Below are 14,980 nucleotides of genomic sequence, written 5' to 3' on the forward strand. Positions count from 1 at the left end.
ATGAGTTCAAACTCTTAACTCGTAATTTCTACTAGATAGATATTACTTATACGTACGTATATAAAACCTATATGTAACTCCGATATCAATAAATTTTACATATTCTCTCTCTCTCTCTCTCTCTCTCTCTCTCTCTCTCTCTCTCTCTCCCACACATACAAACACACACATTTTAATTTAAAAAAGAAAAACAAAACTTGGAACGATCCCTTTGTGAAAACAAATGTGTTATTATATACAAATTTCGTGACAAAAGGAAACCAATCATTTTTACCGATACATAATAGGTAGATAGATAGTAAACCCACTACTTTTCTCTTCTTTCCTCTCTTCTTCTTCGTCTTCTTCTTCTTCGTCTTCTTCTTCGTCTTCTCCCTCTTCGTGTTCCGATATACCAACAAGGAGGCTTCTGGTACTCGCATAAACCTCGAACGCTGACGTGACTGAGAATTTAATGAAATGAGACATGCATAAGGCCGGATCGAAAAAGTCCTCTTTCTCACGATTATTCGCATGCATACCGTGACTTCGGCCTACTACAAACGTTCATCTTAGCGCTTAAGCACTTTATATCGTACTATAGGTATTATTGATTACGCATAATTATGTTTCAACCTTTAAGGTCATTAAACCTTAGTTAACATTCTCATTGAAAATACCAACGTGTACGATCAGGGTTTGGATTCTGTTCTTCGTACGAGAAAATTGATTAACGTAAGTACGCCACCGAGACCTCGATCCCTTTTCCCCCCACTTCAACCCACCTTACTTCTCTCCGCCATATCTCCTTCAAGCTCCATTCGCCATCCTCGTTTCTCGAGTTATTTCTCGAGTGTTTTACGACGTATCGTTTTCTTACGGAATCGCGACAAAAAGATTCACTTCGTTAAAGGACGAAATATGAACCGTTCGTTTGGGACCAATGTCGCATTGGTTAGCATACTACCCGACACGGAAGGAACGAAACACATAACTGAATTAATAAGATCAAAATCTCGTTTGTATCGTTTGCCGACAATGCCCTTAGGGTCTGATATAACTAGGGAAGAGGAGAGAAAGAAAAAGAGAGAGAGAGAGAGAGAGAGAGAGACAAGAGAAGAAGGAGAACGATCGATTCGAATGATCTAATTATATTGAATTTTGTGTGCTCGTATAAGTCTCTCTTTCTCTCTCACGCACACGTATACAGATACACGCATTCTCTCACTCCCTCTCATTCGTTTCTTCAAGAGATAAACGACCGATATGATGAGAAATGGAAACGTCAAGCATTGATCATTTTTTTTTTCTTCCTCTTCATCTTCTTCTTTTTCTTCTTCCTCTTCTTCTTTTAATTACAGGTTCGCGTGACGGTTTTGGACAAGAATGACGTGGCACCAACTTGGGGTCCAGGACCATGGAAATTCAAAATCTCCGAGGAAGCACCACCCAACACCGTCGTAACCATTTTGAAAGCATACGATCCCGACACGATAGGAACGTTAACGTATACCTTGGTATCACCGAATCGACCTAACAACCCTACCAACGATCTCGAATCTAAAAACGATATCGAGAGTCAATTTAAATTGCATCCGACCACCGGCCAACTCAGATTGGCCGAGGCACTCGATAGAGAAACCAGAGAAAAGTACGTGCTTAAGGTACGTGCCGACGATGGATTGCAACACACCGACATAACTTTGACCATACAGGTGAGTGAGACCCCCTTTTCGTAAACTTTTTCTTCGCTCCTTCCATTTTTTTTTACTCTCTCTCTCTCTCTCTCTCTCCCTCCCTCTATTTATCTATCTAGCTGGCTAGCTAGCTAGCTAACTAGATAGCTAGCTATCTATCTTTTTTACTTCGTGTAGAAAGTTTCTATGTCGGATAAAAATCTAACGATTAAGATGAATCGAGACGAACACAATAGGTTCACTCCGACATTTAATCAATTATTTTTCTATTCTCTATGTAATAGATTAATTGATACGTTTAGATGTAACTCTTTGTATTTTTTAAATCTTATTACGTTCGCTTTTATCGTTAGAAAATTATTTGCTAGTTCCTACGCGAGGCTTCCAATGCTTTTTTCTTTTTCTTTTTTTTCTTTTCAAGTTGTACTCCTAATTAATACACCGTGATGATATATATTATGTTTATGATGTGTAACGATTGTTCAAAATATAATGTTATAAATCTTTATCTCGCAAACACGGTACTTTGTTGAGAAAAATTAGAATTAGTTGATTTCACGGAAGGCGGGCGGGGGGAGAGGGATGGTCAAGCAGAATATTTGTTATTATCTTATTTAGTGTTTGAAGGTCATTTCGAGATATAATTTTTTTTTAATGTATATATAGGAATTAAAATTTTTTACAAGGTAAAAAAAAAAAAAAAAGTAAAAAAGAAACAAAAAATATTTTTTCTCATTTCGAAGCCGAAAAAGAAATTAGGTTACAGAAGGTTAAAAAGAAAAAAAGAAAAGAAAAATATATATACGTATAGCTTGAAAAGAGCCTTTGTTCCTTTTTTGTTGCCCGTTTAAATTTGTCCCACAAAATTTGATAATTATTTTTGTTTTATTTTTATTTTAAGTAAATGGGTAATATAAACGAGGCAATCCTGACACTTATTTACAATATTGACCAAATTACTCATATAAGTATTATCGATAAATTTTATATTACAAAATATTCATCATTGATAAAAATAAATAGAAATAGATTCGTATCCGTGTAACTTTTTCGATCTAATATTCGTATTCACTATGTTACACTACGTATATACATAGATACATACAAACATACATGTACACACACACACACACACACACACACACACACACACACACACGTACCTATACCATCGTCGTTATTCGCGAGAGAGAATATATTGTCTCTCGATAGAAAAGGGTAATTAATTGTTTTAAAACGGGGGTAGACTCATTGTCGTCTCAAGCTATTAACCGATGCCGTTCGAAGTAGGTATCTACTACCGTCTCTAGTTTCAACATTATCGGTTGTTACGAAAGGATCGGGTTCGACTATAGCGCGCGTTATTCCTGAAGGCCATTAATTATTCTTCGACCCGAAGGAGCCGTACATCTTGCAAGGATCGTTCGGTAGGGCCCAGGATTCTTCTTCGTAATCACGAACTTTACGAAGCCGTGATGCTCGCGAAAGTAGTCAAGAATTTTGTATACCTACCATTCTTCTTAAGAATTATTATTTGTATTTTAGAAAAAGAAAGAGAGAAAGAAGAAAAATTCTTTGTCGATATATATATATATATATATATATATATATATATATATAATAGTTACTATTGAGCAATAGATTATACAGTTATAGTAGGAAGTTAAGAATGACCTTTCGACTTAGAAACGTGTCTAATGTATTATCGATTTGACCCTACTCTCGATGAACAACGTTTTATTACTTTCTTCTTTTTTCCTCTTTTTCTTCCTCTTTTCTTTTCTTTTACCATTCAAACTAATTTCTATCTATAATTGGATTTTTTTTCTTTCTTAATTATTGATATATTAATTTTTTTACGATATTTAAAGATTGACTTTGAAATTATACATCTACGTGTACGCGTTTATACGTATATATTGTTATATAATTATATATACGATATATATATATATATATATATATATATATATATACATTATACAGCTAAAAGTAAGCTAAGAAAAAATGGAAAAAAAGGAAAAATAATTAATTAATTAATCAATTAATTAATAATGGACTTATGATTAATAATGAATTCAATATTATTTCAAATATTATTTTAAAATTTTGCGTTAGAAAAGCATGATTAATAACGATAACGATCGTAAGGAATAGTAATGTCGAGATGCAAATGTATCCGGTATTCTCATCGTTATACACCGAGTAATTGGATAAGCTTGGGGCTTTAAAGTCGATAATACTCCGTTTAAGCAGTGTACCGTGACCAGCACAAGCTTGCATGTAAAAGCAGCAGAAACAACTGTGGTAATCCGTAATCCATAAATCCTATGGTCCATCGTTTACGATCGATCTTATTATTATCCGGAGATACTTTGGAATTGGGGACATTTTGAAGATAAGAAAAGAGAACTGCTTGGGAAGGCTCGAATCAAAAGTCTGACGCATATTTCCGCTTTTAGTGAAATTCGAAGAAAGAAAGAGGGAGAGATAAAGAACGAGCGAGCGAGCGAGAGAGAGAGAGAGATAGGAAGATGACGCATAGTTTTCACGTCTATTTTACCTTCTAAAAGAGTCTCCTATCGCAAGAACACTTACATAGAAACTGAGTCAGGTAGTAGACAGTAGAGTGCCCCTATCCTTCTCAAAAAGATACACTAAAAAGTTTCGATAGACGAGTAGGTTATATACTGAATTCCCAAAGTCACGAGGCATCGTTCTTCAAAGAACTTTATGCTTGGATTCTCGAGAGAAAAAAAGGGAAAAAACGAAAGAAAGAGAGGAAAAGAGAGAGAGAGAGAGAGAGAGAGAGAGAGAGAGAGTTCTAAAGGTCGCTAAAGAAATTAGAAAAGTCATCATGGGACCGAGCTAAGGGTTAGAGGACTAGGGTCTGTTACTGAGATTCTTAAGAGAAGTAAAGCGAAGGAGTGCTTGTTGAAAATAATGTCAAGAAAAAGTATGACGATCTACGGATATAATATCTAGATACTTAACAAACGTTAAAGATAAATCCATAAGATTATTTTGCCTAGCAGGTATAATAGATATAATTCGAACAATCATTAACACGGTTGTGCAAGTGAAGACAGAAAGAAAGAAAAAAAGAAAGAAAGAAAGGAAGAAAGACGAGGAAACAGAGAGAGAAAGAAAACGAAAGAGAGAGAGAGAGATAAGCAAGAGAGGTAGCAAAAGCCGCGAAGAAGAGTCCTCTCGATCTCCGCCTTATAATTCATTACTTCTGGTCTGGCGAAACGATCCAGGCGATAAAAAACGCGGAGCCGGTTGGTCGTTTAACGAAGGTAGTAGTAGAAAGAGAAAGAGAGAGAAAGAGCGAGAAAGACAGAAAGAGAGAAAGAGAGAGAAATCCAACCTTCGGAGACAATCGCAAAAATTATCCTTATGACGCGTAATGGCTGGAATTTCTTTTAAGGAGCCACGTTCGCTAAGAAGGCACCGAATTGCCTTCCACCGGCACGAGACGCACGCTGCTATTCTATCCGGGGTCTCTTAAAGGCAAAAGGAATGCCAGACCCGATCATAGCTTGCTCTTTGGGGCTCCGTGAAAGAGGCCCGCTCTTGCGGAATCTGCCCCTTCTCTCTCTCTCTCTCTCTCTCTCTCTCGTTCTCTCTTTCTCAAGAGCCACCCGCCGCACCCAAGTCAGAGAGACGAAGAACCTCCACTCCTTTCTTCGACCTCTTCCTCCTCCAACCCCTCACGAATCTCTCTTCTTTCTTTCTTTCTTCCTCTTCCTCTTCTTCTTCTTCTTCTTCTTCTTCTTCTTCTCCTTCTTTCTTCTTTCTTCTTTCTTCTCCTTCTTCGTCCTCGTCCAACATCCCTTCCCCCACCCTTTCTCTTTCGCTCTCTCTTTCTCTCCTTCTTTCTCTTTTCTCCTCCCTCCAAGCAGCCCCCTTCCCAACTTCCAGTATCCATCGTCGACCTGTTTCCATCTGGAAGCATCCTCTCTTCTTCTCCCGCGTCTCTCGAGGCACCGTCACTTTTTGCAAACGTCTTCGAGCCCTCCTTAATCAAACCGTGCCCGCCTCCGCTCGCTCTTTCACCGGTTGATATCGGCCGGCTCATGGTCGGTTGCTGCCTCTTTGGTATGCGCCGAGGATAGACACGACGTAGAGCACCAGAACGTAACTCCATTCCCTTGCTTTCCTTTCCTTACCTTACCTTACCTCACCTCACCTCACCTTACCTTACCTCACCTTACCTTACCTTTCCTTTTCTCTTACCTTACCTTAACTTACCTTACCTTAGCGTAGCTTAGCTTAGCTTAGTTTACTTTAGTTTACTTTACCTTAGCTTAGTGTAACTTAGCTTAGCTTAGCTTAGCTTAGCTTAGCTTAGCTTACCTCACCTCAACTCTCTTGTACTATCTTTCTCTTACGTTGCACTGGCAATTTGGCTGTTACGATGGATAGATACGAATTGCTTTCTATTACCATCCTCGTCATCAACGTTCTACGTCAATCTGACGAATGTCCTTTACTTACGTTTTCTTGATCTCTTGTGTGAATTTGCTTTTGTGATTTATATAGTACGTGTGATTCATTGATCCTTCCATTTATTGGTCGGTTCTACATTAATTTGATTAATGTGAAATTAAAATAAAAGAGAGAGAGAAAGATAATGGATATATAAAGATTATAGAATAATTACTCGATAATTATTACGATCTCTATATTTATTTGATCATTACTCTTATTAATTAATGATAGTTCGTAAAGTAAATGATCAATATATATATATATATATATATATATATATATATATATTGTATATTTTCATCAGTATAAATAATTAAGTGTCGTTTGAAAAAATAAACGGATTAGCCTCGAAAGGGCTACAAAATCTTTCGATAAAGCGTAGATAATTAATTTTTAAAATCACTTAGGATCCTTTCAGGTCTGCTGATAGAAACCTTCACCCTGGTCTACATAACAATCATTACACATTTTTCTCATTTTTATGTAAAAAAGAAATAAGAAAAGAAAATCACTTAGGATCTTTTCAAGTCATCTAAGGAACTTTCTTTCGTCCAAGTTTATATAATAATCATTACGCATTTTTGTCGTTCATTTTTTATGTAAAAAAATAATAATAATAAAAAAGAAAGAAAAATAGAAAATTAATGGTTGATTACATTGCAGGTGACCGATACGAACGATAACGCTCCGACCTTCCACGTGAGTGCTTACTCGTTCGATGTACCGGAGAACATGCCGAGAGGAAGTCGCGTTGGGCAGGTCGTCGCAAGCGATGCCGATGCGGAAGGTGCTAACAGCCAATTAAGTTACGCGTTAATATCCGATTGGGCGAACGACGTCTTTTCTCTCAATCCCAATACCGGCGTCTTCACGCTCACCGCCAGTCTTGATTACGAACAGGTTGGTACGGCTAATCGCATGTTCGTTATTTTCTTCGTGAAATATCGAGATATATCGATCGACTCGAGTCGTGTAACGCATGACCACTTTTATCGCTGATTAATACTTTTAAAAAGTATACCTATTTAAATTCATTTACGTACGCGTATATATATATTTATGTATCGATAAATATGTTTATATATATATATATATATATATATATATACATACATATATTTGCAATAATTAATTCCTGAGTTTTCATATAAGAGAATTATCAATTTTTTTTTCTTTTAAATTAGAAATATTTCTACAATGATTCGAACGATATACTTTCTACAATATAATTTGGACGTATTGATTAAATTGATCTTTGGATTAACTCAACCCTCGGGAATTATAACACCGTGAAGTTTCACTCTCGCAAAGATAAGAGTAACGCTGATCTTATTAAACGTAGGTATGACATACCATGATAGGAAGAAAACTTTCATTCGCGATTTGTATAACTCTTGAGAATTCATTTTTTCTCCAAAAAAAAAAAAGAAAGTAAGAAAAAACAACTCAATATTATTTATACGTCAAATCTTATATATATATATATATATAAACATTGTTTGTGTATCATCGATCGTTTTTTTTATAAAATTACAATTAAGTTACAAGACCGTCCCTTACCATATGAGTAAAAGGAAGATGATGAATAAGAATGGAGAGGAAAGGACGAAGGATCGATCGATCGATCGACCCATCGATCGATCGATCGATCGTTCGTTCGTTCGCTCCATGGATATCGATGGATCGATGGATCGATGGATGGGCGACGTACAAAAAGTAGAGGCAGTAAATCATCGAACGAGTACTATCGATCGCAAAGTCAGAAATTCTCTGCTCGCAGATGACTCGTGGCTAAAAAGGTCCGCAACGACTTAAAGCCCGAGGCAACGATTATAAACCGTGCGCACGCCTCTTCCACATTCAAGAACCCAAGCACACCTATTATATTACCTTTCGGCTATAACGCAACACTAGAATTTAGGGTTTAACGCTAACAGTCAGACAGATCGATGAACAGACGCTTTTAATGACAGTCCAGGGCTACATTTCGGAGACAAGCCATACTTATTATTTAGAAGAGAATGTGTGTGTGTGTGTGTGTGTGTGTGTGTACGTTCGGCGATACTTTGTACGTAACGCAGTTTTAAGTGTAGGTGGAAAATTGTTCCATCCAAGTTCTCTATCGATACGTTTCTACGCTTACAATTTTTCCATCGAAAGATCAAAAAAAAGAAAAGGAAAAAAAAAAAAGGAGAAAAAACTTTGTAACTATCTGCCTATTAATTTACATATTCGTTTGGACGTCTCTGAAGAAACAAAAGTGCAATGATCATTTCTTTTCTCTTTTGTCTGCTAATTCATTCGGGCTCAGTATTCGTAAACGAATTTCAATCGATAGTTCGAATAAATAATCACAATTATATTTATAATACAATATCGGTACTGTCACTATTTTTAATCAAAATATTTCTGGATATAAAAATTCGTTGAAATTATAGTATCTCTAATAAAGGCAGATGTTTCATTATTCATACTAATCGTTTATATTACCTATTGATATTTTATTATAAATATTAATCAAAATATTAAATACATAAATAAAAATATATTGATGGAATAAATAAAAAACGATTACACTTCAATAGAATAACAATCATCGGATATATCACATAAAATCATCGATTATCGATAACTATGTAAGTAGAATTGATAAAATGATTAAAAGTTATGTAAAACGATGGGTCTTTCGACATTGAAAGTATTAAATTGGACTTGTCCGATCAGTGTATAACGAAAAGAAGGGAGTGAAAGGTCCATTCGACAAATACACATGGACCTTGTCGAGCGATGCACGTTTCGGATAAAAAGGAGTGAGAAAAAGGTAGGAAGGAAGAAGCGGAAAAAGAATGAGTAGTTTATAGAACCCTTCATCAACGTAATATCGTTCCCAGATACACGCCAGGATCATTACGGGACCGTGAAATGCGTATACGGATGGGCCAAAGGATCCAAGCGCAGCACATTTGAAACGAAGAAATAATTCGGCTCTTCCACGAAATTCGCATCGGTTCTTTGTAAAACGCTTTAACTTCGTTCCTTAAAAGGGATCAGTTCACGAGCACGAGATAATAGGAAGAAGACGTTATTTTCTTACACTGTCTTTCTTCGCGTACGATAGAGAGTAGAAAAGATACACAATAAACAGAAGAGGGGGAGAGAAGGGTGGAGGGAGGACAACTATATAATTATCAGAATTGGCACAAAAATTCAATATCTCTGTTTCTTTCTCTCTTTGACTCTCGCTCAAATCTCTAACAAATAAGAGTACCTTTTTTAAATAATCACTTATACAATTATTCGATAAGAAATGTTTACCTTTTCGTTCGTTCTGTTAAACCTATGACAGAAATTAAAAAGAAAGTAGATATTACTACCATCGATCGAATAATACTCACGATAGAAAAAAAGAAGAGAGAAAGAAAAAATGCGTAATCATCGTAGATAACGAGAACTGGTCGTATTGCTCGTCGATTTTTAAAATATGCGTTCGAATTATTATACATATCTAATACTCGTATATTAATCTATCGATCCTTCCTATCGATCTATCACGAAACCGTTCGACGTTTCTAAACAATAATTGAATTAAATTCTTCTCGTTAATATCGTATATACAATTTTTTAATCGTTCTCTCTTTTCTTTTTTTTTTAATTCTCTTCCCACAGATACAACATTACATCCTCGTTGTCCAAGCGACGGACGGTGGTGTACCGGCATTATCATCGACCGTAACTGTTTATTGCAACGTCGTTGATTTAAACGACAACGCACCGATATTCGACGCTGGTCCACATGCAGCAGACATCGTCGAGAATGCAACCGTTGGTACATCGGTATTAACGGTCACCGCCCAGGATCTCGATTCTTGGGAAAACGGTAGGGTGATTTATGCCGTCGTTGCTGGCGACGAGGACGGTGATTTTGGTGTTGCAGCAAACGGTACCCTTTACACAAGGAAACCTCTCGACAGAGAACGGAAGCCACTTTACAATTTAGTTTTGAGCGCAACGGACGCTGCCGTACCACCCTCTCGTCCTTTGTCGTCTACCGTACAGGTGAGTGTCTATCTTCGAGAGAGTGAAAAGGAAGGAAGGATGTCACGCTTCAATTTAAACACCTCGGGTGTCCCAACTTCTCCCTCTATCTTTCTCTTTCTCTCTCTTTCTCTCTCTCTCTCTCACGCGAAGTTTAAATTACATCCTGAACTCTCTTCTCTTCTCTACTCCTCTCCTCCTTCTCCATCTCCTTCTCCTTCTTTTTATTTTTCTTTTACTTCCACTTGATTCGCGAATGCGGCATAGCTTGATAACGTGTTTTTCCTTTTTTCTCTCTTTTCTTTTCTTTTTTTTTTTTTTTATTCTTCCCCCTTCCCCCTTCCTCGAACTCCAACTTCCATTTATTTTTATTTTATTTTCCATTTTTTCTTTTTACTTTTTTAATACTTTTTTATTCTTAATTTCTTTATATTCTTTTTCCTTATGAAGAGAGAAACAGACGGTCTCCTTCGAATGAATGAGTGAATGAGAGAAAGAGAGAGAGAGAGAGAGAGAGACAGAGAGAAAGAGAAAGAGAGAGAAAGAAAGAGAAAGAAAGTGGTCGAGTTACGTGGAATAAATACGAGCGCGGGAGCTCCGAGAGTTCAGCAAGAAACGCGCTTGATATACCGACTCTCCTCCGTCCGAAAGGCCATAAAAGCGCGCCTGATTTATAGGTGGCGTGAACGTGTTAATTACCAAAGTAAATCGTTGCGTTTCGTCTCCGTGGCCAGCTTATCTCCGGACTTCTTCCTTTATTTTGTCCCGGCAGTCGCGTCCCTGTTGCACTCTTCCTCTTCTTCTCAACTCGACCCTCCCTTTCTTCGTTTCACACATATATGTATACGTACATACATCTTAGTATATGTATCTCTCTCTCTCTCTCTCTCTCTCTCTCTCTCTCTCTCTCTTTCTTTCTTTCTTTCTTTCTTTCTCTGTCTCTCTCTTTTTTACTCACTCTCTTTGCGGATGCAATCGATTAATACATAATTAATTATCGGCCGTGCTCGTTTTCTCAATGCGATCCTGTGACAAAAAGAACAACTACCAACAGGTTACCGTGGTGTTGCTGGATGTGAACGACATGTCCCCGGAATTCATATCACCAACGAAAATATCGATAATAGAGAATTCACCAAGCAATACCATAGTAATGGCAATAAAGGCGATTGATAGGGACGAAGGTAGAAACGGATACGTCGAGTATTCCTTGGAGGACGACGAGGTACCATTCACTTTGGGCCCAGTCGACGGATTGCTACGCGTTGCTGGTCCGTTAGATCGGGAGCAAAGATCGAACTATACGTTAGAAGTTACTGCGAAGGATCGTGGGGAACCGTCTAAGTCTAACACAACTAGTATCACCGTCGTCGTACTCGATGAGAACGATAACTCGCCGATCTTTGATCCCAGACAATACTCCGCTACGGTCGCTGAGAATGCCAGTATCGGTGCCAGTGTACTTCAGGTAAAATTTGTCAATTTTCTTTGATTTTGTTGATAATAATTATAAAAAGAAAAAATGGATCAAAAGGAGAATAAATTCCCGATGATAAAAGATCAATGATAATAGATCCGATGATAAAAAAATATATTGAAGAAATACAAAAATTAATACAAATAAGAATTTACATATACATATATATATATGTTATTAATTTTATATATATATATATTTATTTATATATATATATATTATTTATATATTTTATTTATATCTATATATAGTATTAATATAGTAATTTATATATATATATAGAATTGATGTATATGAAACAAAACATTTACATTAATATTCTTCTGTTGGAAAAATTTGTATAAAAATATATTTTCCTTATTCGTTTCCAAAGGTCTCAGCAATGGATCGTGACGAAGGTGCTAACGGTAGGGTGAGATACAGCATAGCTAAGGGTGACGAAAATCGAGACTTCACAATTTCCGAAGATGGGGGAGCAATAAGAGTAGCCAAGAATCTTAACTTCGAACGCAAAGCGAGGTATCATTTAACTATACGTGGAGAGGATTGTGCAGCGGAAGTAGGCGAAACATCGCGTGGCGACACCGCGCAAGTAACCATAACTGTCCTCGACATCAACGACAATGCTCCCCTCTTTCTCGACTCACCTTATTTGGCACATGTCATGGAGAACATGGTGCCGCCAGGTGGAGGATTTGTAATCCAGGTAATTTCCGATAATACGCTCTCGTTGCGTCGTAGAAACATCGTACCCTTAATGGTTAAGAACAAGGTGATTCTTATTACCAAGACGAGCAGAGTTCTAAGATGTCATCACTTCTAATTCTCTCTCTTTCTCTCTCTTTCTCTCTCTCTAACTGGTAACTTAACTGCGTTTCACTTGTAACGTAACCAATTATTTTCCAAATTTTCTCATCCTTTTTAAATTCTAAAAGAAGATTTTTAAAAATTCTTTTTTCTTTTTCATTTCATTATTCAAAATTTGTTTACGTGTTAGAGTCAGTTAAAACGATATCTAACAAAGTAAAAATACATTTTCTCCGTTGTTTCTCGATTGAAGGTCAAAGCTTACGACGCTGATACACCACCGTACAACGATCAAGTGAGATATTTCTTGAAAGAAGGTGACACCGACCTGTTTCGAATAAATGCTAGCACGGGAGACATATTTCTTCTTCGTCCACTCGACAGAGAATTGGTACCAGAGTACACTCTCACGCTTGTAGCCATGGACACCGGTAAGTCGTCTCCATCGAGATACTTCATTAATGCAAACGACTCTCGATTATCGAAAGTTCAGTTTCTTCTCTCTCTCTCTCTCTCTCTGTTTCTCTCTCTCTCTTTCTATCTTTATCTCTCTCTCTCTCTCTCTTTCGACGTAACGTTAATGTTTTTCTTAGCGCGATATGACGATACGTATTTAATTACAAATCAATAAGTTGGAATTGAATTATTTTATGAAAGATCGTAATACCTTTCGATATAACGATGTGAACGAATACTTGCAACGAAACGAAACGAAACGAAACAAAATTCAACGAAAGAAAAGAAAAGGAAAGGAGCGATAGGATGTTAAGCTTTTGAAAGAGAGATCCAAACGAGTATCTCGCGATATCTTTGAGAAGGTTTTACAAACGCTCTGGATGAACTGCTAAATAGGCGTGTACCACGTATTTACTCGGCACAAAGACCGGTATTGAAAGAAGCACTGGGTATTCTTTAGAGAGAACATTTTTTCGACGAGTGGTATATACTAGCTGGGGCCAATACTCGGGGACCGCGTAAACTCCTTGCGAATTAGTTTGAACAATGGACAATTATTCTCGATCTGGTCACTCCGAAGGAGAAAGGTTGGGAAGTGTCGAGAGAAAAAAAATTTGAAAAAATATACCTACCTGATCCTTTAAAGTGCCGCGGACATTGTTTAACTATATACATATGTAGGTACCATCAAAGATTAGAAAAAAGAAATTTTCTTAAACCGTCTGCGATACCGTGTAACATACCTCATACCTATGTACTTAACAAGTCTATACTTTTTCAATATCATTTCATTTTTTCTACACAAAATTTATTATTAAATCATATCCCAAGATTAACATCTACTGATTATAATCATAAATTATGATTATAACACATGATATATACTAGTATGTAACACACTGGTGTTAACTAAATATACATAAATATATATATATATATATATAGACACACACACGCACGCACACAAATCTTAAAACTATAAGCTTTAAATTTTCACTCCCCTTACTAGTGATCTCAGATTTTCCGATCGCTAATCGGTCAAAACAATATGGCGGAATGGAAAATCAGCATAGAATCTCTTCGGTGGTGGTTTTAAGTAATGAGCTGTAATATACAAATTGGATATAAATTTGTGGGTTGTTCGATGAGATTCTTTAAGCGATGGGCAGTTCCTCTCTCTCTCTCTCTCTCTCTCTCTCTCTCTTGATCTTTTTTCTTTTCACTGTAGGATGGCAGTAGTCTGCTTTCCCCCTCCTTTCACCCTCGCACCGGTCCACCACACCAGGCCATCGCTGGGCCCGATGGCCCAATCGGTCGCCCGGCGAGGTAGACAAGCCTACAGAGTTATGACGCGCGATTATGATAATCGGTCTCGAATGCCTTCCTCTTGGCTTGGTGCTGGTCTCCTTCACTCTCTCTCTCTCTCTCTCTCTCTCTCTCTCTTCCTCTCTCCCTCTCCCTATCTTCCTTTCCTTCTTCCTCCTTTCTCTCCTCCCTCATTCTTTTCTACCTCCTTGATGTCGTTTCTGGGCCTTACTCTCCCCACCACTTCTACTTCTCTTCCCAACCATGCATCTTTTGGGTACTGCTGCCCGTGCTCGCACATTATATTCTACTTTATTCATGCATCCTCCAACTCACTCTTTCTATCTTTCTCTCTTTTTCTCTCTCTTGATCTCTCTCTCTCTCTCTCTCTCTCTCTCTCTCTCTCTCTCTCTCTCTCTTGATCTCTCTCTCTCTCTCTCTCTCTCTTTCTTTCTCTTGATTTCTCTCACATAAACCAATCCGATCGAACATACGAATCATCCTCTTTCTCCCTCTTTTTCTCTCTTCTCTCTCTCTCTCTCTCTCTCTCTCTCTCTCTCTCTCTCTCTCTCTCTCTTTCTATCTGTTTCTCTCTTTTTCTTTTTCTCTCTCTTTCTCTTTGTGGATTTTAAGAGTAGGTATAGGTTTATCGGACCTTCTCGAGAGTCCCTTCGCACTGCAAAATCAGCATGATGGTAACGTCTTCAATGTTTACATATGATCGTATACG

General features: G+C 37.3%; 1 protein-coding gene across 2 annotated transcripts in view; it reads left to right on the top strand.

Annotated features, from left to right (window-relative positions):
• Positions 1-14,980, top strand: part of LOC122626973 (cadherin-related tumor suppressor) — a 97,648-nt gene that overhangs the window by 70,978 nt on the left and 11,690 nt on the right. For both annotated transcript variants that reach the window (XM_043807633.1, XM_043807635.1), the window contains 6 exons: positions 1,341-1,694; positions 6,834-7,070; positions 9,837-10,226; positions 11,260-11,673; positions 12,056-12,388; positions 12,743-12,920. In XM_043807633.1, the coding sequence (XP_043663568.1) occupies positions 1,341-1,694; positions 6,834-7,070; positions 9,837-10,226; positions 11,260-11,673; positions 12,056-12,388; positions 12,743-12,920 (1,906 nt within the window). The remainder of the gene's footprint in view (positions 1-1,340; positions 1,695-6,833; positions 7,071-9,836; positions 10,227-11,259; positions 11,674-12,055; positions 12,389-12,742; positions 12,921-14,980) is intronic.

This window comes from Vespula pensylvanica, chromosome 2 (genome assembly GCF_014466175.1).
Source record: "Vespula pensylvanica isolate Volc-1 chromosome 2, ASM1446617v1, whole genome shotgun sequence".
Taxonomy (NCBI): Eukaryota; Metazoa; Arthropoda; class Insecta; order Hymenoptera; family Vespidae; genus Vespula; species Vespula pensylvanica.